The 27485-nt window shown below is 39.5% G+C and overlaps 2 protein-coding genes and 1 pseudogene across 4 annotated transcripts in view; 1 reads left to right on the top strand and 2 right to left on the bottom strand.

Moving 5' to 3' along the window:
• Window positions 1-27485, bottom strand: part of DEFB1 (defensin beta 1) — a 229237-nt gene that overhangs the window by 95279 nt on the left and 106473 nt on the right. The window lies entirely within an intron of this gene.
• AGPAT5 (1-acylglycerol-3-phosphate O-acyltransferase 5) overlaps window positions 1-27485 on the top strand; it is a 52373-nt gene that overhangs the window by 24199 nt on the left and 689 nt on the right. For 2 of the 3 annotated variants that reach the window (XM_053596665.1, XM_053596664.1), the window contains 3 exons: window positions 9498-9588; window positions 18128-18283; window positions 24351-24474. In XM_053596665.1, coding sequence (XP_053452640.1) covers window positions 9498-9588; window positions 18128-18283; window positions 24351-24474 — 371 coding nt within the window. The remainder of the gene's footprint in view (window positions 1-9497; window positions 9589-18127; window positions 18284-24350; window positions 24475-27485) is intronic. The other variant, XM_053596666.1, reaches the window with a different exon arrangement.
• LOC128589862 (small integral membrane protein 30-like) lies at window positions 12379-13113 on the bottom strand (annotated as a pseudogene).

Here is a 27485-nt window from a genome sequence, read left to right as displayed (position 1 = left end):
GCAGTGAAGCTATTTTAAGGGTTCATCAAATTTCTTTATCTTCTTTAATATCAGATTTAGTTTTAGAAGCAGAGCTATTCTCTGTCAGTATAAATTTGGATTTTTTGTGTAGACTGAGTTATTTGAAAAACCAACAAAAGGATATCTGCAAATGAAAAATAATTCACTGCAAACATTATTTTACAAAAACTTTGCTCCACAAAAGGTATGTGTGGGGTCTCAATCTTTTATTTGAAGACTACTAATTGCTGCAATGTCGTTTTCCTCACGACTTCCTTCTAGGACAAACCAAGATTGTAATGACTGCTTGGGCGTTACCTTTCAGTGCATTACGCGTGCCTACAAGTTCAGCTCACACGCACCAGATTCTCTTCTTCGTGCTTTCTTGTCCCCTTTCTCCTCCCTCCTCTTTACTCTCCCTTACCAGGGCTCCTGGGCAGCAGTCAGGGCTCCTGGTGAAGGAAGAGTCCTCCACAGTCACTGTCAAGTGCCCAGCGTGAACTTTGTTTACTTGTGTACATTTTCTAGGTGTTTCTGTGTTAGGAAATCGAGTCCTCTTTGGGAATGAGGAGGAAGTAGAATGTAATGAGGTGAATTGTGCTCCTTTATGCTATTACTGTTGACCCTCAAGAGCCGAACTAGGTTTATTAAAAGAGTTTACTTATTTTGAAACGGTGTGGTGAATTTTGGCAGAATTGGGGTTCAGTGCTTACAGATTTCTAAAAGAGAATTGATTAGCAATATATATATATATTTTTTTTTTTTCTTTAAAATTTTTTAAATTTTGACTCATAAATTTATGTGTCCATCCCACTTCTTCCTCCAGCTAGCCACATATGGCTGCTGTGGAGTTTCTTGTGTATTCTGCTGTAGGCTCTGTATGGGAAGCAAACAGGCACAGCACTCTTTTTACATGAATAGTAGCATTCTATACGTGGTTTCCCCTTGCTTCCCTCCCTCACCCTGCCCCCTGTAAATATAGTGTCAAAAGTGCTAATGTCGAGAAACCCTGTTTTATTTATTATATGTCTTTTTTCTCTGGCTGCCTTCAAGTTTCTCCATGTTTTTGATGTGTAGCAGTTTAAGTATTATATATCTGAGTGTTTTTTTTTTTTTTTTTTTTAATTGAGGCAGAGACTCACTTTGTTGCCCTTGGTAGGGTGCCATGGTGTCACAGTTTACAGCAACCTCAATGTCTTGGGTTTAAGCAATCCTTTTGCCTCTCTAGTGGCTGGGACTACAGTGTCCACCACTATGCCTGGCTGTTTTCTCTGTTTTTAGTAGAGACAGGGTCTTACTCTTGCTCAGGCTGGTCTCCCAACTCCTGAGCTCAGGCAGTCCACCCACCTCGGCCTTCCAGAGTGCAGCCAGGTTGATATCTGTTTTTAATCTTTCTTCCTCCTCTATAGCCACCTTTTCCATTTCTGTGGGAACTAAAAACAAATGGCTGGTTTTTTGTCAGCAATTTGAAACCAATAGCAAAGAAGTTAATATATGAGTACACTTGAAGAAGGACAAAAAGTTTTATTTTAAAACCTTGATGTTCTTTGTGGCGGGCGCCTGTAGTCCCAGCTACTCGGGAGGCTGAGGCAAGAGAATCGCTTAAGCCCAAGAGTTGGAGGTTGCTGTGAGCTGTGTGAGGCCACGGCACTCTACCGAGGGTGGTACAGTGAGACTCTGACTCTACAAAAAAAAAAAACCTTGATGTTCCATTTGTACTGTCTGCCATGCATGGCTAGCATACCAGAAAGAGAACTTAGAGTACTACTGAGGTCGTAGTGCCTTTAGAAGTCTTTGTTCCTGAGATCGTGACCTGCAAGACCGATGTGGGAAAGCAGAGCACCAGATTAAGATAGGTGATTAGTGATATGTGTCTCATTAGTTTTCTTCCAACAAATAGGTCATCTTAGATTTGTAAAGCAAATCTATGTTTTAATTGAAACAAGAGCAAATTGCAGGATTTTGTTCCAGGCACCATATTTTTTTTTTTTATAGAGACAGAGTCTCACTTTATGGCCCTCCGTAGAGTGCCGTGGCGTCACACAGCTCACAGCAACCTCCAACTCCTGGGCTTAAGCGATTCTCTTGCCTCAGCCTCCCGAGTAGCTGGGACTACAGGCGCCCGCCACAACACCCGGCTATTTTTTTTTGTTGCAGTTCGGCGGGGCCGGGTTTGAACCCGCCACCCTCGGTATATGGGGCCGGCGCCTTACCGACTGAGCCACAGGTGCCGCCCCAGGCACCATATTAAGTAGATTTTATGTATTACTACCTTTTACCTCATAATACACGTATCTCTGTGAAGTATAGAGATTATACTTCACAAAGACATTATAATATTTTTATAATATATAATATAATATATTTTATTAATTATTAAATATACATTATAATTTTATTTATATTATACATTAAAATATATAATGTATATTAAATGTATATAAAATGTATATTTAAATGTACATTAAACTAGACATTATTAAATATTGTAATTTTTATAATATATTAAAAATTATAATAATTAAAATTATACATTATAATTTTTATTTTCTAGACAAGGAAATTTGAGGCACAAAGAAGATAAGAGTTTACCCAAGTCCTGTCAGGGGAGCAGCTGGGTTATTTTATTTTATTTTATTTTATTTTTTGAAACAGAGTCTCAAGCTGTCACCCTGGGTAGAATGCTGTAGCATCACAGCTCACAGCAACCTCAAACTCTTGGGCTTAAGTGATTCTCTTGCCAAACTCTTGGGCCAAGTGATTCTCCTCCCAAATAGCTGGGACTGCCGGCGTCCACCACAGTGCCTGGCTATTTTTGTTGTTGTTGTAGTTGTCATTGTTGTTTTAGCTGGCCCGGACCGGGTTTGAACCCACCAGCCTTGGTGTATGTGGCTAGCAACCTACCCACTGAGCTACAGGTGCCACCCAAGAAGCTGGGTTTTGAAGCCAGGTATTCAGGCTGTGCTATCTCAGTTCTGTACTCCAGTTATAGTTTTTGTAAAATTGATTTCCTGTACAATATCACTGACTTTGTGGAGAAATGGCCATAAAATAGCATTATTTTATGTTATTCTTGACTTTATATGCCCACCAAATTGTATTTTACTTTTGAAATGTAACTTTTATTCTGTTTAATAATGAGTCCCTTTTAAAATTCTGATTCCTATTTGCTGAATTGTGGAAAGTAGAGGCAGTGATGGATTTTATTTGCAGAGTTAGGCAACCATATCATTATCTAAGTCCACATCATTTTCATTACCCCAAGAAGAAATGCTGCACAAGAAGAAACTCTGTGGTATTCATGCTTTACTCTCCCCATCACACCTCACACCTGGAAACTGTAGGATTTATCTTTGTGTCTTGTTTAATTTTGTTTTTACTTATTTATTTATTGTCTTAAGTTTGTTTTATGTCATTCTTTCACTTTTGCATTACATTACACTGGTGTTTTCTTAATTCCTTCCATATCAGGCTTTCTTACATCATATCCTTTATACATAATGTATCTCTTGTCTGTTGTTTCAATCTCATTCTTTTTATAAATTGAAGTATTGTGGCATTATTGAAGTATAACTGATGTATAAATTAACTGTATACGGTAAAAGTGCATAGTTTGGTGAATTTTGATATGTGTATACATCCTTAAAAACATCATTGCAGGGCCGCGCCTGTGGCTCAGTGAGTAGGGCACCGGCCCCATATACCGAGGGTGGCGGGTTCAAACCTGGTCCCGGCCAAACTGCAACAAAAAAATAGCCGGGCGTTGTGGCGGGCGCCTGTAGTCCCAGCTACTCGGGAGGCTGAGGCAGGAGAATCGCCTAAGCCCAGGAGTTGGAGGTTGCTGTGAGCTGTGTGACGCCACGGCACTCTACCAAGGGCGATAAAGTGAAACTCTGTCTCTACAAAAAAAAAAACAAACAAAACATCATTGCAATCAAGGTAACATATTCATTTTGTCCAAAAGTTTTTTTGTGCATCCTTGCACCTATTCTATCTTAAGGCAATTGCTGCTCTCTTTTCTGTTGATATAAATTAGATGGTATTTTCTGCAATTTTTTGTAAGTGGCATTACAGTTTGTACTCTTGGGGTAGATCCAGCTTCTTCCACTTAGCATAGTTATTTTGAGTTCCATCCTAATTATTATATGTATGAATAGCTTTTTTCTTTTTACTGCTGATTAATATGTCATTGTGTGGATATATAACAATTTGTTCATCGATTCATCTGATGTTATCCAATTTGGGACTATTAAAAATTAGAAACTGGATTTAATTCCAGATCACTTCAATAAAACAAATACCACGGTGAAGCCAGTCACGTGAATTTCTCGGTTTACCAGTGCATTTAAAAGTTAGATTCATAGCATACTATAGCACAGGGATATCCCATCTATTTTTTTTCTCTGCTGCACATTGGAGGAATGATTGTTGTCTGCGGCCACATGTTACACAAAGACTATTAAGTGTGTGGTAGTGTCATATCTATAGAGACAATGTACATAAAAAAAAACGCTCATCTGAGTCTTCAGCTTGTTATATAATCTTTCCACTGACAGATGGTCTTGCCTCATTGTTAATGGGTGCTCACTGAACAGTCTGGTGGTTACTGAAGGTGGGAGTGGCTGTGGCAATTTCTTTAAGTAAGACCACAGTGAAGTTTGCGGCATCAGTTGACTTTTCCTTTCACAAGATTCTCTATAGCATTAGATGTTGTTTGATAGCATTTTACCCATAGAACTTAATTCAGAATTGAAGTTATCCGCTCAGTCTCACCTTTTATCTACCAAGTTTATATAATATTCTAAATCCTTTTGTTTGCTTTTCAACAGTGTTCACAGTATCTTTACCAGGAGAAGATTCCATTTTAGGAAACCACTTTCTTTCTTTTTTCTTTTTTTTTTTTGAGACAGAGTCTCACTATGTTGCTCTGGGTAGAGTGCTGTGGTATCACAGCTCACAGCAACCTTAAACTCTTGGACTTAAGTGATTCTCTTGACTCAGCCTCCCAAGTAGCTGGTGTCAGCCTGTCCTTCAAAACTTTGAAGCCAGGGCAGCGCCTGTGGCTCAGTGAGTAGGGCGCCAGCCCCATATGCCGAGGGTGGTGGGTTCAAACCCAGCCCCGGGCAAACTGCAACAACAAAAAAATAGCCGGGTGTTGTGGCGGGGGCCTGTAGTGCCAGCTGCTTGGGAGGCTGACGCAAGAGAATCACATAAGCCCAAGAGCTGGAGGTTGCTGTGAGCCGTGTGACGCCACGGCACTCTACCGAGGGCAGTAAAGTGAGACTCTGTCTCTACAAAAAAAAATAACTTCGAAGCCAGATGTTAACTTCTCTCCTGCTATATAAGTCCTAGAAAGCATTATCTTCCAGTAGAATGTGTTCTACTGTGTGTTTGCATTGAAATCTGCTGTTTAATGTAGTCACCTATCTCAACTTGTGATTTTTGTGTGTGTGTGTGTGTCCTATTTAAGAAGTCTTTGCCAAACTCAAGATTAGTAAGATATTCTCCTGTTTTCTTCTGGAAGTTTTACTTTTACCGTTAGGTCTGTGATCCATTTCGAGTTCACTTTTGTATATAGTATAAGGTTGAAGTTTATATATATATATATATATATATATATTTTTTTTTTTTTTTTTTTGTAGAGACAGAGTCTCACTTTATGGCCCTCGGTAGAGTGCCATGGCATCACACAGCTCACAGCAACCTCGAACTCCTGGGCTTAAGCGATTCTCTTGCCTCAGCCTCCCAAGTAGCTGGGACCACAGGTGCCCGCCACAACACCCAGCTATTTTTTGGTTGCAGTTCAGCCGGGGCCGGGTTTGAACCCGCCACCCTCGGTATATGGGGCCGGCGCCTTACCAACTGAGCCACAGGCGCCACCCCTATATTATTTTTATTTTATTTTTTTATTTTATTTTTTTTTCTCCCCCCAGCTTTTGGCCGGGGCTGGGTCTGAACCTGCCACCTCCGGTATATGGGGCCGGTGCCCTACTCCTTTGAGCCACAGGCGCCACCTGAATTTTATATTTTTTAAATATAGATATCTATCACTATTGAACAGGTTATTTCCCCCCTAGTGTTTGAAAATGAAATAAATAGGCTGAGTATACATGGGTCCACTATCATTCAATGGACGGTTTGCTGTATATGTGTATCCTTATGCCAATACCATACTGTCTTAATTACTCTGGTTTTGTAGTAAGTTTTCAAATCTGGTAGTTGTTTCCTAAATTTGTTCTTTGTTTTGAAGTTGTTTTGGCTATTTTAAATTCATTGCATTTCCATATGAATTATAGAATGAATCAGTTTGAGAAAACTTGCTGGGATTTTGATTTGGGTTGTATTGAACCCACAGATTAATTCTGGGAAAATTTGATATAATAATACTGAATCTTTTAATCTATGGAGACAGCCTACGTTCATTTATTTAGATCTTCATTTCTTTTAGCTTAATTGTATCATTTTTTAGTGCACAAACATATTGTTTGCCAGATTGATTCCTAGCAATTCCATATTTTTTGATGCTTTTATAGACGGCATTTAAATTTTTTAAGTTTCTTATTATTTGTCCTAGATGCACAGTTGATTTTTGTATATTGACTTTTTCATCCCCCAATCTTACCAAACTTATTATCTAGAAACTTAAAAAAATTATTAGGATTTCTTGCATAGATAGTCTTGTCATTTGTGTATAAATTTTACTTTTTCCTTTTTAATCTGGATGGCCCTTATCTTGCTTCTTGCCAGATTTCCTCTGTAGACCCTCTAATACAGCCTTGAGTAGAACTGTGAGAATAGACATCTGGTCCTTATTCCTCATCTTTGAGAAAACCCTCATTCTTTTATTTTCTTTAGGTTTTAGCCCCATCATCTTTTCCAGATTCCTTCTTGTTACTATCCTTTGTGGCAGCTTATTTTTTATCTTCCTAATCACACCATGATGTGTAATTATATATTATTATTTTTCTGTTTAATGTATTTTTTTCTCACTTGTCTTCGAAGACCATCAAGTGGGGAGGACCTTATCTATTGTTATCCTATATATATAGTAATTAGCACATAAGTGTACAAGAAATATTTTTTGAGTGCACCCTGAATAAATATAGTTCTCTCTCTTTTTTATTGTTCAAAGAGAACCACCTCTGTCATCCAGGCTGGAATGCAATGGTATAATCATAGCTCACTGTAACCTCAAACTCCTGGGCTCAAGTGATCCTCCTACCTCTGCCTCCTAGGTAGCTGAGACTACAGGTGCATATCACCACATCCAGCTAATGTTTAAATTTTTTGTAGAGATGTTGTTTTTCTGTGTTGCCCAGTATGGTCTTGAACTTCTGCCTCAAGCAGTCCTCTCACCTTGGCCTCCCAAAATGCTGGAATTACAGGTATGAACCTCTATACCTGGCCCAAATATACCTTATTTTTGTTCTCTGGTAGACCTTTTTTTTTTTGAAAAAATATTATATAATACATTCAAAAGTCTTTTAAATTAAACATCTAAGAATAGAAAATTGAAAATAACACCATAGGAGTTATTAATAATCTTGGAAATCATGAATCATTGTATTCATTTATTTTCTCTTTGTTTTACCTTTGAATGAATCAATTTATTTATAAATAATTGTGCTAAAAGCTAATTGGCCACAGTAATTGCTTTCATGGCTTTCAGTATAAACTATAAAATACATTTTCATGAAAACAGATTTGTGGTTTTGAGAACTATCTTTAATACTTTTCTTTCTGTTTTTCCTTTTAGTTGCTGGAATATAATAAGGAATTTCTTTTCTTTTTTTTTTTTTTGTAGAGACAGAGTTTCACTTTATGGCCCTCGGTAGAGTGCCGTGGCCTCACACAGCTCACAGCAACCTCCAACTCCTGGGCTTAAGCGATTCTCTTGCCTCAGCCTCCCAAGTAGCTGGGACTACAGGCACCCGCCACAACGCCCGGCTAAGGAATTTCTTTTCTTAATTTTATCTCCATTTTTCTACATTTTCCTAACAGATCTGATCAATCTTCATTATCAAATATGATAATAGGTTCTCAGAACTAATGTACAGATGAATAAAAAGCTAAAAATGCCTAATTTTCAGAGATCCAACCATTATACCAATATTTCAGATGAAACTTGGGAAGAGTTTAATCCTAAGTTTGTCTAATGAAAAAAATCCAGACTGTCACATAGGTTCATTAAATTAGAGTCCTATAATCATAGGTCATCTGGATAACGAAATGCTTCTGTGCCAGATGTATATAGACAGGATTGTCTGGGATCTGGTGAGAATGGATGAAAAGAACATGGTTTTTTTCCCCTGAACACCTTCCATAGTCTATTTGTGTTTGAAAAGATTTGGTGTAAATGTCTTATTTTTGTCTTTTGGCTATCAAACACAATTATTAGTGTAGTTTTTGTAACTCGGTTCTCAAGTTGCTATATAATTTTAATGTTTCTGTTTTTACTTTCCCAAGCAAATAAGTATAAAAGCTTACACTAACTGGTTACTTAGTAAACATCCAGCTTCATAGTCTCCTTTATTTATTTATAAGTACATTATTTCGAGTTCCTTTATGTAAAAAATATGAGGTGGCTTATAAATTAAGTCATTTATAGGGCATTAAAGAGGCTCTCTAATATAGGAATTCTGTATGAAGCATTTGCAGTGTGAATACTTACTTTTACATGCTGGAAATTTAGATGTTTTATATGATTTTTCTCAAATAACATATACTTTTAGTGTTGATACTTAAAAATATGATTTCTCAAATGTACATCTTTATAAAATTTAGTCATTTTACAGGATCTTGGGGGAAAAGGTTTTTTCATTAATTAAAGCTTTATGTGTGAGCCAGCCTTTCATGGCCAGATTTTTAATTAGTAAATTATTAGCATGTAATTAGAAATGTTTTTAGATTCTCAGTGACTGTTCTACCAGTGAATGTAAGACTGAATTTTAAATATAGTCCATATTATGTTCAGACTTAATTGAATTTTGGTTATTCTGCTTGAAATAAAGGTTAATAAGTTAATGAATTATTCTTTTTTTTTTTTTTTTTGAGACAAAGTGTCATTATGTCGCCCTGGGTAGAGTGCTGTGGCATCACAGCTCGCAGCAACCTCAAACTCTTGGGCTTAAGCCATTCTCTTGCCTCAGCCTTCCAAGTAGCTGAGACTACAGGCGCCTGCCACAATGCGCAGCTGTTTTTTCATTGTAGTTGTCATTGTTGTTTAGCAGGCCTGGGCCGGGTTTGAACCTGCCAGCCCCAATGTATGTGGCCAGCGCCGTAACCACTGAGCTACAGGTGCCGAGTCTAATGAATTCTTCTTCTTTTTTTTTTTTTTTTTTGGCTGCTCTATGGGAAATGAAGGTCATAAGTTAATGAATATTCTTATTTTTTTTCCACCATAGGAAATACTCCCTTATAAATCGTTATCATTGTTAACAACAGCAGCAACAACAAAGCTTACATAAAATAAACCAAATTTTCTTTATGCCTCACAGATGTATCTTGTGATTTTCCCAGAAGGTACAAGGTATAATCCAGGACAAACAAAAGTCCTTTCAACTAGTCAGGCATTTGCAGCTCAACAAGGTAAGTAAAAATTCAACTATATTTGAACAAACAACTTTTAAAGATAATGACTTTTTTAGTTTTGTTCCTGGAGAAGATATATATGTTTTACAACAATTGAATGCATGAATATATTCATTCTTTGAATGAATGTGTATATTATCTCTCTTAAAATGGAGTTTCAAAAAAAAAGAAAAGAAAATGGAGTTTCTGCTCCTTAATTTGTTTGTATGTCTAAGAGATTAGTGGTAAATTAAGTGCTTGTTAAAATGCATATTTCTATGCTGTGGATTATGTTACAGTCTATCTAAGGTGGATTTTTTTCCTTGAGACAGAGTCTTACTGTGTCACCCTCTGTAGAGTGCCAAGGCGTCTCGGCTCAGCAACCTCAAACTCTTGGGCTTAAGCGATTCTCTTACCTCAGCTTCCCAAGTAGCTAGGACTACAGGTGCCCACCACAACACCCGGCTATTTTTTTGTTGTAGTTGTCATTGTTTACCAGGCCTGGGCCAGGTTCGAACCCACCAGCCCCGCTGTATGTGGCTGGCACCCTAGCTCCTAAGCTACAGGCACCAAGCCCTCACAGCAACCTCCAGCTCTTGGGCTTAGGTGATTCTCTTGCCTCAGCCTCCCAAGAAGTTGGGACTACAGCACCCGACACATCGCCTGGCTATTTTTTGTTGCAGTTTGGCCAGGGCCGGGTTCGTACATGCCACCCTCGGTATATGGGGCCGGCGCCCTACTCACTGAGCCACAGGGGCCACCCAATAAAGTGGAATTCTTAAAGTGTTCTTGCCAGAGACGATAAGCACATGTACCCGAGATTATTTGTAATAATACGTTTTTAAAATGCTAGTTTGAGGCTCAGCACAGTGACTCACGCCTGTAATCCTAGCACTCTGGGAGGCCAAGGTAGGTGTATTGCCAGAGCTCACAGGTTCGAGACCAGCCTGAGCGAGACCTTCATCTATAAAAATAGCCGGGTGTTGAGCGGCACCTGTGGCTCAGTCGGTAAGGTGCCGGCCCCATATACCGAGGGTGGTGGGTTCAAACCCAGCCCCAGCCAAACTGCAACAAAAAAATAGCCAGGTGTTGTGGCGGGTGCCTGTAGTCCCAGCTACTTGGGAGGCTGAAGCAAGAGAATCGCTTACGCCCAGGAGTTGGAGGTTGCTGTGAGCTGTGTGATGCCATGGCACTCTACCTAGGGCCATAAAGTGAGACTCTGTCTCTACAAAAAAAAAAAAAAAAAATAGCCGGCTGTTGTGGCATGTTCCCTTCTTGGGAGGCTGAGGCAAGAGGATAGCTTGAGCCCAAGAGTTTGAAGTTGCTGTGAGCTATGATACCAAGCACTCTGTGGAGGGCAACAAAGTGAGACTCTGTCTCAAAAAAAAAAAAAAATGTTGGTTTGTTTATTTTGCTCCAGGCACACACGCCTCCAATCCAGGAGTGGCTCAGGAAGGGGGGGGAGGGGACTTCCTTGCCCTTCCCTTAAGCTACCCTGGACATCATCATAGTCTGTCATTTCAGTCATCTTCTGCTGTAGCATCGTCTCTGTTGCCCTTCTCACATTTAGAAGATAAAATGTTCTCCTTCAGTCTTAGACATTGTCCTCCTGACAGCATCACACTTCCCCACCCGCGCCTTCATTAACAGCCAACACTTCCTGGATCTGAACTTTGGTTGTGTCTACTTTTCAGTTTTTAGTCGTCCCTCAATTCATTATGATCTGATAAGAAATTCTTGCTTTTCTTATTGAAATTCTCTCCCTAGATTTCTGTAGGGCTGTTCTCCATTTTCTTACCTTTGTAGTAACTTTTTCACAGTCTCTTTTCTAGCTTCCTCTTTGACTATATTCTTTCCTGTTTCGTGGGTTGTTTCTGATGTCTGACTTTGGTTTTGAATTCATTACACTTTGTTTTTCATGATGCTCTTCCACTAAATCTATGGCTTCAGCCACCATTTGACTGCTAATGACTCACAAAAAGCTTTCCCATTCTTCTGTCTCTGCCTAACTTGAGACCAGTATGTACAATTGTTCTCTAGAGAGTTTCACTTGGCTGGCCCAAAGGCATCTCTCCAACTCAGTAGGTCAAAGATACAGTTTATCTTTCTAGCCATATATTCCTATTTACCATCTTAGTAACTCCCATCTTTCACTCCACTCATGAAGTGGAGAAAAAGGCCAGGCGTGGTGGCTCATGCCTGTAATCCTTGCTCTCTGGGAGGCCGAGGTGGGTGGATAGCTTCAGTTCATGAGTTCAAGACCAAAAAGCGAGACCCATCTCTACTAAAAATAGAAAAACTGAGGCAAGAGGCTCGCTTGAGCCCAAGAGTTGGAGATTGCTATGAGCTATAACGCCAGGACATTCAACCCAGGGCAACAGTTAAAAAAAAAAAAGAAAGAGGTGGCGCCTGTGGCTCAAGGAGTGGGGCACCGGTCCCATGTGCCGGAGGTGGCGGGTTCAAACCCAGCCCCGGCCAAAAAAATCACAAAAAAAAAAAGAAAGAAAGTGGAGAAAAAGGTATTATTTGTTTTGTTTTTTTTTTTTTTTTACAACACAATGGGCTTATATTTAATATAGTACTTCTCATCATAGAGATAATCAGTTAATTAATATAAAGTTTATTTCTTTTTCAAATTAGAGCTCTTCTCCATTTCAATGTTAATATAAAGGATTTTGTTTTTACATTAAATCTTTTTTCTATTTCAATATTAGATATACTGAATACATCTTTCTAAATGTTTTTTACCCAGAGATAAATGTTTCAATGTTTGGCTATGTGATATCTAAATACCATATTAACTTGAGTGATAAAACAAAAATATGATAAAAAATAAGGAGAAAACACTCCTTAACAATTCGGAAGGCAGTGACTGTAACTTAGCAGGGGAGATTTCCTTGGATTCTGGGCAAAAGCTTCCTTCTTCTTGTCTCACGGGCTTTTGAAAATCCTAAAACTATGAATGACTGATGTAAATTTCAACCATCTCACTTCCTTCTAACCAGCACATATAAAGTATAGGCAGAAATATTTAGTGCATAACTTGTAAAGAAAACATTTTTTTCCCATTTATGTATCAATTTGTTCCCATTTTAAGGGAAACAAGTATATGAAACTCTACTATTTACTGTTTCTTGGAAACTTTCAGACACCAAAGCTCACGTTTAGTCTCAACAGCACAAAGGTTTTTATGGCAAGGTTTGATTTAGGAAATCCTTCAAAGTCACATCTGTCCATTTCTCTTTCGAGCATATATCCACAAGCAAGCACAGATGCCTGTGATGCTGAGAACTACACCCAGTAACAGAGCAATGGCATCTGCAGCCTTCACTGCTTCAACAACAAGCAACACCAACAGCAGTGAAGTGAGGACTAAGATTAATTATATTGAAACTGTAGGCATGATGTTGGGATCTTGAGGGCTGAAGGTTCCAAAGAAATGGTTTATATATATAATAATTCTATCGGACTTGAAATTTTTCCTTTTCTGGAGTTCTGGAACGGATGTTAAGGCTAAGAGGTTCCATGTCACACAGCCTTCCAGGAAGCAGCCATCACAGCGGTACTATTTGTTAATAATGGCAAACATTGGTAGCTGATACTGAGGGTGAAAACAGAAGAACTAACAAAACTAGGCATACTCTCGAAATATTTTAATATTTTTATATTCCGAGAACATTTTATATCTCTAAAATACTCTATCATTTATGCCAGCTATTTTTTATTGCCTCCTTATCTCTAATATACATGTGTATAGTTTTAGAATAATGTCTTGCTTATTAATAATTACAGAATAGAAAAGTACTGAACTAGGTGGTGCCTATAGCTCAAGCGTACTGAACTAGGCGCCAGCCACATAAAACAGAGCTGGCGGGTTCAAATCCGGCCTTGGCCTGCCAAACAATGACAACTACAACCAAAAAATAGCCGGGCGTTGTGGTGGATACCTGTAGTCCCAGCTTCTCAGGAGGCTAAGGCAAGAGAATCACTTAAGCCCAGGAGTTTGAGGTTGTCGTGAGCTGTGACGCCAGAGCACTCTACCCAGGGCAATAGCTTGAGGCTCTGTTTCAAAAAAAAAAAAGAAAAAGAAAAATACTGAACTAGATATTATAAGTTCTTGGTAGCTGTGAGACTTTGAGTAAGTCATTTTACCTTTCTAAGCCTCAGTTAATTTGTGGAAATCAAGTGAGATAATAATGTTAAATGCTCTGCAACTGTAAACATAAACTTTTTAAAATGGATCATTAGCCTTTTTCTCCAGTGTGTTTATCATTTATAACATTTTCAAAATGTAATATTAACTACAAAATTTAAGTTATACTGAAATGCCACCACAAATGGCCGTGAGGTAGAAGTTTTGTCAAAGGTTACAGTAGGTTCGTACTTAGCAATTGAGGCAATCCAGAGGTGCCAATAAGGCAAAGCAGGTACCGGGACAGACACAGATCCTGACGGAACAGAGTCGCTCGGTCAGCACTGACATATTTCTCTCAATGCCTTATCTTATGTCATTCTCTAGAGGCAGTGTCAAATCTCAATATGGTGGGCACTAGCTAGAGCAGATAAGCTATTTGGGTTTCTCTCATTGAAATTTCAGTCTCTCTAGCCGGGCGTTGTGGCAGGCGCCTATAGTCCCAGCTACTCTGGAGGCTGAGGCAAGAGAATCGCTTAAGCCCAGGAGTTGGAGGTTGCTGTGAGCTGTGTGAGGCCACGGCACTCTACCGAGGGCCATAAAGTGAGACTCTGTCTCTACAAAAAAAAAAAAGAAATTTCAGTCTCTCCCTTTTTTTTTTTTTTTGCAGTTTTTGGCTGGGGCCGGGTTTGAACCCCTCTAGTATATGGAGCCGGCGCCCTACTTCTTGAGCCACAGGTGCCGCCCTTCAGTTAGTCTCTATGGTTATTATAAAATTGTAACACAGACCCAAGATTTCAGGGTAGTGAGTTGCTTTGTCCCTACATTGTATTGAATGCCACTTGATCAGAGATTGCAAATAATTCCCGATGTGGACTAGAGTTTATAGGCTCTGGTTTAGAAATGGAAGGTGACTTCTGAGTTACCAAAGAAGGGCTAGGTTCTGTTTTTTTAATGGCAAAGATATCTCATATTATTCAAATCTATGGAAATCAGTAGCCCATAGATTTAATTTAATTTATTAAATTAATTTAATTTATTAAATTAATAAATACCTACAGGAATTTGCTGGGTTTTGGGTTTGTTTTTTTTCTCGTCTCACATACCAACACCTCACTTAATCCACTCGGAGCTTCCTTTCCTACCATTCCATTGAAAATACTGGTCAAAGTAACGTAGGACGTCCATCTCTCCAGGTGGTCACTTCTCAGCTCGGCCCTTCAGGGTCTCCCAGAGAAGGCAGCTGACCATGTCCTTCTCAAATCCTTTTCCTCTTGGGCATCTCTGTCACCACATCTGCTGTTTTTCCCCTTCCTCGTTGGCTTTTCCTTTTTGAGAGCTGGAACATGCAGGATTTGGATTTGAAACAGAGAACTTGGCATAGAAAATGTGTGTGGAGTAATTAGAGCTGTTTCAGTTTATTCCTCAATTAGAAGGTTTTTTTCAGTTGGTTATAAAGAGGGAGGAAAAATTTTTTTTTCTTGGTTTTATTCATGTATTATTAATAATGACAATTTCTTATTCATATCACAAAGCCATTTTTTTCAGACTTTAATTATAACTTTTTTTTTTGAGACAGAATCTCACTATGTCACCTTTGGCAGAGTGCCATGGCTCACAGCTCACAGCAACCTCAAACTCTGAGGCTTAAGGGGATTCTCTTACCTCAGCCTCCCAAGTAACTGGGAGTACAGGTGCCCACCACAATGCCCAGCTATTTTTTGTTGTAGTTGTCATTGTTGTTTAGCAGGCCCGGGCCAGGTTGGAACCTGCCAGCCTCAGTGTATGTGGCTGGTGCCGTAACCGCTGTGCTATGGGTGCCTAGCCCATTATAACACTTTTACTTTTAAACATTGATCTTACATTTGTATTTTCTTTTCTTTTTTTTTTTTTTTTTTGTAGAGACAGAGTCTCACTTTATGGCCCTCGGTAGAGTGCCGTGGCCTCACACAGCTCACAGCAACCTCCAACTCCTGTGCTTAAGCGATTCTCTTGCCTCAGCCTCCAGAGCAGCTGGGATTACAGGTGCCCGCCACAACGCCTGGCTATTTTTTGGTTGCAGTTTGGCCGGGGCCGGGTTTGAACCCGCCACCCTTGGTATATGGGGCTGAAGCCTTACAGACTGAGGACTGAGCCACAGGCGCCGCCCAGTATTTTCTTTTTTTTTTTTGAGACAGAGCCTCAAGCTGGTGCCCCGGGTAGAGTGCTGTAGCATCATGGCTCACAGCAACCTCCAACTCCTGGGCTCAAGCGATTCTCCTGCCTCAGCCTCCCATGTAGCTGGGACTACAGGTGCCCACCACAATGCCTGGCTATTTTTTGGTTGCAGCCGTCATTCTTGTTTGATGGGCCTGGTGGATTCAAACCCACCAACTCAGGTGTATGTGGCTGGCGCCTTAGCCACTTGAGCCACAGGCGCTGAGCCATACACTTTTATTTTCTTACTAACTTACTTAGCACCTAATAATTAATTGTTCTTTTTGAACACCACAGAGTAATTCTTTGAAACCTTGACTTAATAAAATTGGATAAACTCTAATAGCAGAGAGGGAAGTGCTAACTAATTTATTTGGTATATTAATTTTTCCTAGTTTGGTATATTATTCAGATTTTTTGTCATAAGTTTGTGACTAAATTGTCAATAAACTGCTTTTGCTTTGGGGACTTCGTCAGATGTGTGGCTGTGGGAATCTTTCTCTCCCACACCACCCTGCATTTTAAACATTCTTCTGTGGGATGGTCCTACCATATTGTAGCTATTCTTCCTTATGCAACTACTTTTCCCTGGAGAGAGTCTAGTAGAAAATTCAGACTAGTTTTTCTAGTCTCTTTTCGTTTGTCTTCTAAGGGGTACTGTTTTCTGCTAAATTGTTAATAAAAAGTTTAGTCAGGGAAAAGGAAGGTAGCAGGAAATAGAGAAGAGTAAATCCTTAATGCTAATAGGTACACTACTGAATATGTGATTACTTTTAGATAACTGCAGTATTTCCGCAGTTAAGCTTTTTAAAGTATGTCAGATTTACCCAAAAGGATCGAAATCATATGTTCATACAAAAACTTGTTGATCTGTAGCATTTATATGCAGTTTATATGAATGTTCATTATTCATTAGAGCCAAAATGTGAAAACAAGCCAATTGTTCATCAACTGATGACTAGGCAAACAAAATGTGTTCTGGCCACACAGTGGAATATTACTCAGCCATAAAGAGGAATAAAGTACGGACATCTGCGGCTATATAGATGAATCTCTGAAACATTATGGTTGGTGAAAGAACCAGATAGAAAAGGTCACACTGGATGGTTTTATTCACATAAAATGTCTAGAACAAGCACATCTATAAAGACAAAAAATAGAGCAGTGGTAGCAGGGCTAGGAGGCAGAGAGGATATCCAGTGTGTGCAGACGTTGCAGAGTGTTCATCTGGGGTGATGCAAATTAGAAGTCTGAAAGTGGATCGTGGTAATTACACAGCTCTGTGAATAGATTTGAGGCCACTGAATCGTATACTTTAAAGTGGTGAATGTGGCTCGGTACCCGTAGCACACTGGTTATGGCACCAGCCACATATACTGAGGCTGGTGGGTTCGAAACCAGCCTGGGTCTGCTAAACAGCAATGACAACTATAACCAAAAAATGCCGGGCATTGTGGGGGCACCTGTAGTCCCAGCTTCTCAGGAGGCTGAGGTAAAAGAATTGCTTAAGCCCAAGAGTTTGAGGTTGCTGTGAGCTGTGACACCATGACACTCTACTGAGGGTGACACAGTGAGACTCTGTTTCCAAAAAAAAAAAAAAAAGGTGAATGTAGGATATGTAAATTATGTCTCAATTTTTTTTTTTTTTAAAGTATATCAAGAAGCTAGGTTCTTCAGTTTATTCTAAATATATCAGGTCAATTCTTCACACTCTGGAACATATCAGCTCTCACTTCAACTTTTGTACATAGCGAGGGATCACTTAAGTGACTTTCCCCTCCTTTCATCTCTATTTGAACAGAAATAGAGCTAAAGGAGTGGTGAACTAGGGGTCAGAAAGTGTGGTTTCCGACCATGCCATAAGAGATCACAGGCGCTCTGCTGCCATCTTTATCCACCTTCCAGAAATGAGATAATATTTGCCCTTGTCAGGGTTTACTAAACTGAAGGGTTTTAGTAGGCCATAGTTTCCTGGAGGCCACTTTTCTGACAGCTTCCAACACAGTGTCTTGTAAGTGTAGATGTTAATAAATATATATTAAATGAATGTTGATTTAAATAGGAAAAGGCATGTGGGAGTGCTTTCTCAAAGTCCTCTGTATTTGAGGTTATGGCATTAATATATTCTTGTCTATTTGTGGAAATTTAAAAAATAATTTAATTATTGAACTTTTTGCAGAAGTGTTTGGTAACTAATTTATGGCCACACTGAATCAACTTTTCTTCTAGGCCTTGCAGTATTAAAATATGTGCTGACACCACGAATAAAGGCAACTTATGTTGCTTTTGATGCTATGAAGAATTACTTAGATGCAATTTATGATGTTACAGTGGTTTATGAAGGGAAAGATGATAGAGGGCGAAAAGAGCCCCCCTCCATGACTGGTAAGTTTGTTTCCATGCTCTTGAAACTATATACTGTACAAGTCCCGGCACAGTGGCTCACACCTGTAATCCTAGCACTCTGGGAGGCCCAGGCGGGTGGATCGCCTAAGCAAGAGTGAGACCCCGTCTCTAAAAATAGCCAGTCATTGTGGTGGGTGCCTCTAGTTCCAGCTACTTGGGAGGCTGAGACAGGAGGATTGCTTGAGCCCAAAAGTTTGAGGATGCTGTGAACTGGGACGCCATGGCACTCTACCAGGGGTGACAAAGGGATACTGTCTCAAAAAAAAAAGAGGGCAGCGCCTGTGGCTCAAGGGGTAGGGCGCCGGTCCCATATGCTGGAGGTGGCAGGTTCAAACCCAGCCCCGGCCAAAAACCAAAAAAAAAAAAAAAAAGAAGAAGAAGAAGAAAAGAAACTATATGCGGTATGGCATGAATAATTCTTTTTTTTTTTTTTTTTTTGTGGCTTTTGGCCGGGGCTAGGTTTGAACCTGCCACCTCCAGCATATGGGACCGGTGCCCTACTCCTTGAGCCACAGGCGCCGCCCGAATAATTCTTATATTTATGAGTGTGTGGTGTGTATTTTAAAAATAGATAAGCGTACTTTAGTTCTTCACTACATAAACTTGATGTATTTTTCAAGATGCTGTCAATGTGTAGCAGTTGAAATTTCATTAGTGCTGCTAAGTTTGGTATTTCCAGGCTGCCACATTAGTCCTTTGGTCTCGCACCAATTATCATCCGTCCAGCCTCTTTCTACTCGAAGTTTATCCCCACAGTTCCATAAATTAGAGGAAGGCGTGAGGAGGGGAATATTAGCAATACTGAGATGTTCATTAATGATCTGTGTGATACTTTAATTTTTTTGAGATAGAGTCTCACTACATTGCCCTTGGAAGAGTGCTGTGGTATAGCAGCTCACAGCAACCTCAAACTCGTAGGCTTAAGTGATTCTCTTGCCTCACTCTTCCAAGTAGCTGGGACTACAGTCACCTGCTACAACGCCTGGCTATTTTTTTGTTGTTGGTGTTGCTGTTGTTGTTTAGCAAACCCAGGTCAGGTTCAAACCCACCAGCCGCTGTGCTACAGGAGCTGAACGAGCCTAAATTAGTTCTTGTAAGACAGTTGAGTGTGATTTTTTTTTTCAAACGTGCTAGTTTTTAAGGATGTTTGAGCTATTATTTATGTCTTTGTCAGATATAACAAGGAAAAAAGAGAATTTTAAATGAGTGGAATAGTTTATAAACATGACCAAAAGGCTCTCTTGGCTATTAGAAAAATTTAAACATGGAAATAGGCAAATTACCAAGTGTGATACTTCCATTTTTATTTCTAAGTATCCATTTGAGCTAGCATCAAGAGAGAGAACCCTGGGTTTATATTTTATCTTGGCAGCTGTTTGAAGTTGAACTAACATGCTCTTGTCAAAGTGTTTGTCAGTAGGATCTCCTGAAGGCAGATGTTCAAAATATGAACAATCAGATATTTTGCACTAAACCCACTCCTGAAGTATTCTTCTGAATTCGATATGCCTTGGATATGTGATGCAGTGTTCTTAGCAGCAGTGAAGCATTTATGAAAGTAAACAATATTAAAGTATTTAAAGTTAGCAAGGATAGAGATTATTTTGCCCACCCTTACACTCCCACAGTCTGGACATAGCACTGTACACCGTTAGATTATCTAATAACTATATTGTTCATATTCATTAGGGGCCAGGGATTTTTTCAAAGTATAGCGAGAGTGTGGTTGTAAAATGATTATTAAATAATAAGATGAGGTTCACTCAAGCTTTAGAAGAAAAGCTCGTGGACTGAAAAAGGGAGTAGCTGCCTATAATTGGAATTTAGGGAGCAGGGAGGAAGGTGAGGCCCAGGAGTCTATGTGGCCCAAATGGAGGTTACTCAGATGTAGATACATTTAGAGGATGATTGCTCTCTTTTTTATTTTCTTTTTATTAAGTCATATACACTTAATCATGAATATACATGATTCTAGTCATATACACTAGATCATGAATACATTTGTACATATGTGGGGTACATGTGTTGATTTTTTTATACAATTTGGAGTGCTTATATCAAGATGATTGCTCTTATAATTGCCTTAAACACTGAGTAATTGTAAAGTAGGAAAATAAGGTGTTTTCATTTTCAGTATAATATTTTACAATCAGGGCGGCGCCTGTGGCTCAAGGAGTAGGGCGCTGGTCCCATATGCCGGAGGTGGCGGGTTCAAACCCAGCCCCGGCCAAAAACCAAAAAAATATATATATATATTTTAGAATCTACAATGCATCAGATTAAAAATTAAAGCTGTATGAAGTCTATGGTGAAATGTCTTTCTCACTTTCCGCTCTGTCCTCATCCCTCTGCTCTCCATATCCCTTTCCAACAGTGACCAATTGTCTAAGTTTCTTGTGTCATATACATGCAAGTTTATATATCTATATACACTTTGTTTTATTTATTTATTTTTTTTAAGAGACAGAGTCTCACTTTGTTGCCCTTGGTAGAGTGCCATGGTGTCACATCTCACAGCAACCTCCAGCTCTTGGGCTTAGGTGATTCTCTTGACTCAGGCTCCCAAGTAGCTGGGACTACAGGCGTCCAGCACAACACCCGGCTATTTTTTGTTGCAGTTTGGCCAAGACTGGGTTCAAACCTGCCACCCTCGGTATATGGGGCTGGCGCCCTACTCACTGAGCCACAGGCGCCGCCCTAAGTACATATTCTTATTCTTTTGTCCTTCTTATAAAAATGATTTCCATGTTAATATTTTCTGTCTTTTTAAACTATTGAAAAAGTCCTTTAATTGTTTTTACATTTAAGAACACACATGTAGCCAGGTGTGGTGTCCCACGCCTGTAATCCTAGCACTCTGGGAGGCCCAGGTGGGTGGATTGCCTGAGCTCAGTAGCTCGAGACCAGCCTGAGCAAGAGCAAGACCTTCTGTCTGCTAAAAATAGGAAAAACTGGCCAGACATTGAGGTGGGCACTTGTGGTTCCAGCTACTTGGGAGGCTGAGTCAAGAAAATCACTTGAGCCTAAGAGTTTGAGGATGCTGTGAACTGGGACGCCATGGCACTCTACTAAGGGTGACATAGTGAGACACTGTCTCAGAAAAAAAAAAAGTTGTTTTGGACATGTCTATCAAATTTACAAATGCATTTATATTTTAGATTTAATATCTCACTTCTGAGTCATTATTCTACATGTATAACTGTGCACATTAGAAATAACATGGTTTTCCTTATAGTGTGTTGATTATTATTATTATTATTTTTTCTTTTTTTGTGAGACAGTCTCACTTTGTTGCCCTCCATAGAGTACTATGGAGTCACAACTCACAGCAACCTCAAACTCTTGGGCTCAAGCGATTCCCTTGCCTCAGCCATCCAAGTATCTGGGATTACAGGTGTCCACCACAACACTCGGCTAGTTTTTAGAGATGGGGTCTCGCTGTGGCTCAGGCTGGTGTCAAACCTGTGAGCTCAGGCAACCCACCTGCCTCAGCCTCCCAGAGTGCTGGCATTACAGGCGTGAGCCACCACGCCCAGCCTTAGCAGCCTTAGTGTGTTGATTTTTTTTATTTTTATTTTTTAGTGTGTTGATTTTAATTGTGAGGTGTGACCTGAAGCTTGAAAAACCCTCCTCTTATTGTTAATATAAATTGGTTAATATTCAGGTCTAGTTATAATTTATTATAGATTAAGATTCGCCTAAAATTACATGAAGTCTGATAAAGTTGTGTTGGGTATAAAATTCTGTAACTTATAATATTTTAAGTACACACATATATTTTGGCCAAGTTTCCTTAGTATTAAATGTTACCTATATGCATTGTAAGCTATCATGTAACAGTCACATTTATGTCTCAATAAAAAATAAATTTTCCAGGGTGGCACCTGTGGCCCAGTCAGTAAGGCGCCAGCCCCATATACTGAGAGTGGCAGGTTCAAACCCGGCCCCGGCCGAACTGCAACAAAAAAAAAAATAGCCGGGCGTTGTGGCGGGCGCCTGTAGTCCCAGCTACTCGGGAGGCTGAGGCAGGAGAATTGCTTAAGCCCAGGAGTTGGAGGTTGCTGTGAGTTGTGTGATGCCATGGCACTCTACCTAGGGCCATAAAGTGAAACTCTGTCTCTACAAAAAAATAAATAAATAAATAAGTAAATAAATAAAAAATAAATTTTCCTTAAAGTTGCTAGGTTGTTTATATGCCATAGCCCAAGTGTTGGTCAAAGCATTGTAGGAGGATTATAATTCTATCAGAATTACCTGGAGTGACTGACTGTTAAGCCCGGAGGGCTTCAGCTCCACTCTAGATCGCTGCCAAAACTCTGTAGGTGAGAGCCAGGAAGAAGCCGTCCTGTTGTAGAGGGAAGCAGGCAGCAGTGTCCCTCCTCCTCCCCTTCTGTGGTACAGGTTTAATTTGAAGGGACATGTGAGTACTGCCTGGTTAGGCATCTTCTCTCATAGTTCATGTTTTTGTATTCATGGAAAGTGTCCGTTGGGGCAGCAGTGAGACAAGATAGCCTGATTAAAATTGATTTTTTAAAATTCTGTTTGTAAAGTGTGTGGTATACCATAATAAATTGTATGTTTAAGGATAACTTGATATTCTATTTAAGCATTTTATATAATCTACATAGATTTTTTCTATTAATGTTTCCATATTGTAAAATATGTATGTTATATTTTATGCTCTTCAGTCTCTTAGGAATATTTCTTCTCCAAAGAACTTAAATTTGTTAATATTCTCACCTTTCCACAAAGAGTAGCCTACAAAGAAAGGAGTTTCCAGGCTCCAATTTCTTTCTTAACGCGATATAAACACTGGCCTCGTCTTCTGTACAACTCAAGCCGAAAACAACTGTCTCCTTTTTTTTCAAATTAGCATGTCTTAAGAACTGTAGTTATGTAACGGCTCATAGCTATTCCACAGTGAGAATTTTGGTTCCTGAACCAACTATATAATATGTTAAGATCCAGCAAGTATCAGGAAAGGAGGAAGGGAGTCCCAGCAACTAGAAACCAACAGCCGAGATAAGAGGAGAGGCAATGGCTCATCCAAGTTTATTGTAGCAGTCCAGTGACAGGAAGATGTCACTTCAGGCCAGGTACCTAGGAATGGAGCATTATTAAGTGTCCATAAGTGTCCTGGTGTTTACCAGGTCAGGAAGCAAAATAGTGAACCAGACTGACTCCCTCTCTGCTCTCTGGAGCTCACAGTCTGCTGGGATGTGTGATGGGTGATACAGTGGGGGAGGAGCTGGTGGTCTGGAGGAAGACGGGTCTAGTGGTGGTTGGCATTTGATGGGTTGGGTACAGACTTACAGTAGGGATAGGGTCAAGTTTCCCATCCCTGGGCTGCATATAGAACTCAACAGTGTATAAAAAATAACATTTGGTACAGTTGATTTGTTTGGTTTTTTTGAGATAGTCTCACTATGTCGCCCTCCTTAGAGTGTCGTGGCGTCACAGCTCACAGCAACCTCAAACTCTTGGGCTTAAGCGACTGTCTTGCCTCAGCCTCCACAGTAGCTGGGACTACAGGCACCTGCCACAACACCCGGCTATTTTTTTATTTATTGTAGTTGTCATTGTTGTTTAGCTGGCCTGGGCTGGGCTCAAACCCCTCCATACCCGCTGTATGTGCCTGGCCCCGTAACCAATGAGCTACGAGTGCCAAGCTGGTACAGTTGTTTTTTAACTTAATGACTTATGTAACTGTAGTTGATTTGAAACTACAACATGTTTTTTTACTTCAGCTTGAAACTGAAAACCACGTTTATAATTCTTATTTTATTTTTACTAAGAAAAGAATCTGTACTTTAAGAAGTTATTTCTGGGTGGCGCCTGTGGCTCAAGGAGTAGGGCGTGGGTCCCATATGCCAGAGGTGGCGGGTTCAAACCTAGCCCCGGCCAAAAACCAAAAAAAAAAATATATATATATATAAAAAGTTATTTCTAAGCTTTCTTTGCCTTTTTCCCTTATTTTCATTGTGTTATTTTATGTAACCATGAGTTCTAAAATAGTAAACAATGAAATATTTTTGTTCTTTGTTAGAATTTCTCTGCAAAGAATGTCCAAAAGTTCATATTCACATTGATCGTATAGACAAAAAGGATGTCCCAGAAAAGCAAGAATATATGAGAAGATGGCTTCATGAACGTTTTGAAATAAAAGATAAGTGAGTAACAACAGTTCTAGCACTTCAAAAACTTTGGTTCAACAAAATTTCACTATAGTAAACCTTTGAAACCAATTTAAACAGTTTTATTTTCTCAAGAATACTTTTTATAAACTCAAGTGAAATCTTGTTCTGTGCTTATCTGTTCATGTTTTAAACATTATTTTTACAAGTCACCCATTATTTCTTGGATAATACTATGAGGTAAGATATAAAATTTTAAAAAAACACAGAACTTTCTGATGTAAGATGGCCCAAACTGCCTTCTCAGGTCAAAGGAAGCAGTTGGCAATGTGTGAGGATCAGTGGTCAGGCCAGGCACACATGGGGACGACTAGGCTTTGGAAAGAGAGGATTGTGTCTGCCGCACAGATGGACACGATGCCACTCTGTCTGCTGGAAAAGGAAGAGGCAGTTGACATTTTTATAACCAAAATGTCTTTTTTCTTTCGTTAGTATTTTGAGAACTGTTGTTTCTGGGATTTACCTTGGGTTTGCCTGTGCTAATACCATTTTTGAAGCAAACAAAGGCATTGAACCTTGCTAGGAGTTACTTTTAAGTAATTGAAAGGTATTTGTTTCTTTTTTATTCTAGTTCAAGTTCTCTCATGCTGAAAGGCTGAGTAAAGAGGTTAAACATTGAATCCTTTGAAGCAGCAGGTTGAGTCAGTAGAGTATATTAGAATATCTTTGATTTCTTACCACATATAAGAATGAAATTTTAGAATTTTCTTTTTTTCTTAGGAAGATAGACAGTGAGTCTTAGGTTTAAATATGATATTTACAAATTGAATTTTATTACATGAAAATATTTTCTTGGATGAAAACTTTAGGCTTTTCATTTACTGTTTTCCCATCCTTTCTCATGTGTATCCTATTTTTTGAAAGATATGTTTTGAACATCTCTATTTTTTATCCTCTTTTTGAAAAAAAAGTATCCATTAATTGTAGGATGTACTATTTACTAAGACCAAACTGAAATTATGTTTTTTTAGTTTTAAAAAAAACACATAAAAAATACTTTCAAAAGTATATTTACATTCAAACATTTTACCCAAGTGTTTCATTCTCCTAATAGGAGACTGTTAGCCCTTCTCATTGTTTAATTTTAATAGGTGAAAATTATTAAAAGTGTAGTAAGTTGGAAATGAAACTTTATGTTAAATTTCTATCTTTCATTGTATATGACATATGAAGCCACCTATTCAGGACTACTTTGGCTGAGGAAGAAATTTAAAAGTAAAATCTATGTGGCGTTTTTTTGTTTGTTTTTTTTTTTTTTTTAGAGACAGAGTCTCACTGTACCGCCCTTGGTAGAGTGCCGTGGCGTCACACAGCTCACAGCAACCTCTAACTCTTGGGCCCACGCGATTCCCTTGCCTCAGCCTCCCGAGCAGCTGGGACTACAGGCGCCCACCACAACGCCCGGCTATTTTTTTGTTGCAGTTTGGCCGGGGCTGGGTTTGAACCCGCCACCCTCGGCATATGGGGCTGGCGCCCTACTCACTGAGCCACAGACGCCGCCCCTTTTTGTTTGTTTTTTGTGTTTTTTTGTTTGTTTGTTTGTTTGTTAGTTTTTTTGGGACAGTCTCACTTTGTCACTCTCGGTAGAATGCCGTGGAGTCATAGCTGACAGCAACCTCCAACTCTTGGGCTCAAGCAATTATCTTGCTTCAGCCTCCCGAGTAGCTGGGACTACAGGCACCCACCACAGCACATGGTTCTATTTAGAGACAGGGTCTTGCTCTCTTGCTCAGACTATTCTTAAACACATGACAATCCACCTGCCTCATATTCCCATAATGCTAAGATCTGTGTGTATTGACATGAAAATCTGTTCTCAGAAAAAAGATTGAACACTATATTCAGTATCTCATTTATGTATAAGTATTTATATGTATTTAGATGTTTCTAGATATTTTAAAACAGTGGTTAGCTCTGGGGAATGTGATTTATAAAGCAAAGACGTCTCCTTTCTGTACTTTTGTGTTTAAGACTTTTTTTTGTTTGTTTGTTTGAGACAGACTCTCACTTTGTTGCCCTCCATAGAGTGCCATGGCATCATAGCTGACAGCAACCTCCAACTCTTGGGCTCAAGCGATTCTCTTGCCTCAGCCTCCCAAGTAGCTGGGACTATAGGTGCAGTGTCAGTGTCAGGCTGGTCTTGAACTCATGAGCTCAGGCAGTCCACTGGCCTCGGCCTCCCAAAATGCTAGGATTATAGGTGTGAGCCACCGCACCTGGCGTGTGTTTAAAACTATTATGTTCTGCTGTTAAAATTGACACATTTTAAATGAAATAGGAAAATGAATTAGCCATGCTGTTTTCCTTCTTTTACCTGCTTTCACAATCCCATAGGAGTAAGTACCTTTTTGAGAACTTCCATATATAGTTGGCCCTCTATATCCATAGATTCTGATTTATAAAAATGTGTAGCTTAAAAGTTTAAAAAGGCAGCTTAGTGCCTGTAGCTCAGTGGCTAGGGTGCCAGCCACATAAACCGGAGCTGGTGGGTCCAAACCCAACCTGGGCCTGCCAAACAACAATGACAACTACAACAAAATAATAGCTGGGCATCGTGGCCTATAGTCCCAGCTACTTGGGAGGCTGAGGCAAGAGAATTACTTAAGCCAATTCTGTGAGCTGTGATGCCCTGGCACACTACTGAGGGTGACATAGTAAGACTCTGTCTCAAAAAAAAAAAAAAGAGTTTAAAAAGGAAGACATACAGTGGGGTGCCCGCAGCCCGAGTCTGAGGTTGTGGTGAGCTACCACGCCCATTGCACTCTGCTCAGGGGCATAGGGTGGGACCCTGTCTCAACAAAAAAAAAAAAAGAAAGGAAGACATACTCATTAAGTGTGGCATATAATCATCTATAGTGAAATATTACATATACCATTCATATATATTATAGGGCATAGAAGATATTTCAAAAGACTAGAAACTTCTATTATGGGTGTTTCTTTTTCACCCTTACTTTCCAAGATAATAATTAATATAATAATAATTA

Source organism: Nycticebus coucang, chromosome 7 (assembly GCF_027406575.1).
Source record: "Nycticebus coucang isolate mNycCou1 chromosome 7, mNycCou1.pri, whole genome shotgun sequence".
Lineage (NCBI taxonomy): Eukaryota > Metazoa > Chordata > Mammalia > Primates > Lorisidae > Nycticebus > Nycticebus coucang.
Note: the sequence above shows the minus strand (reverse complement) of the source record. Positions and strands in the feature narration are given on the sequence as shown.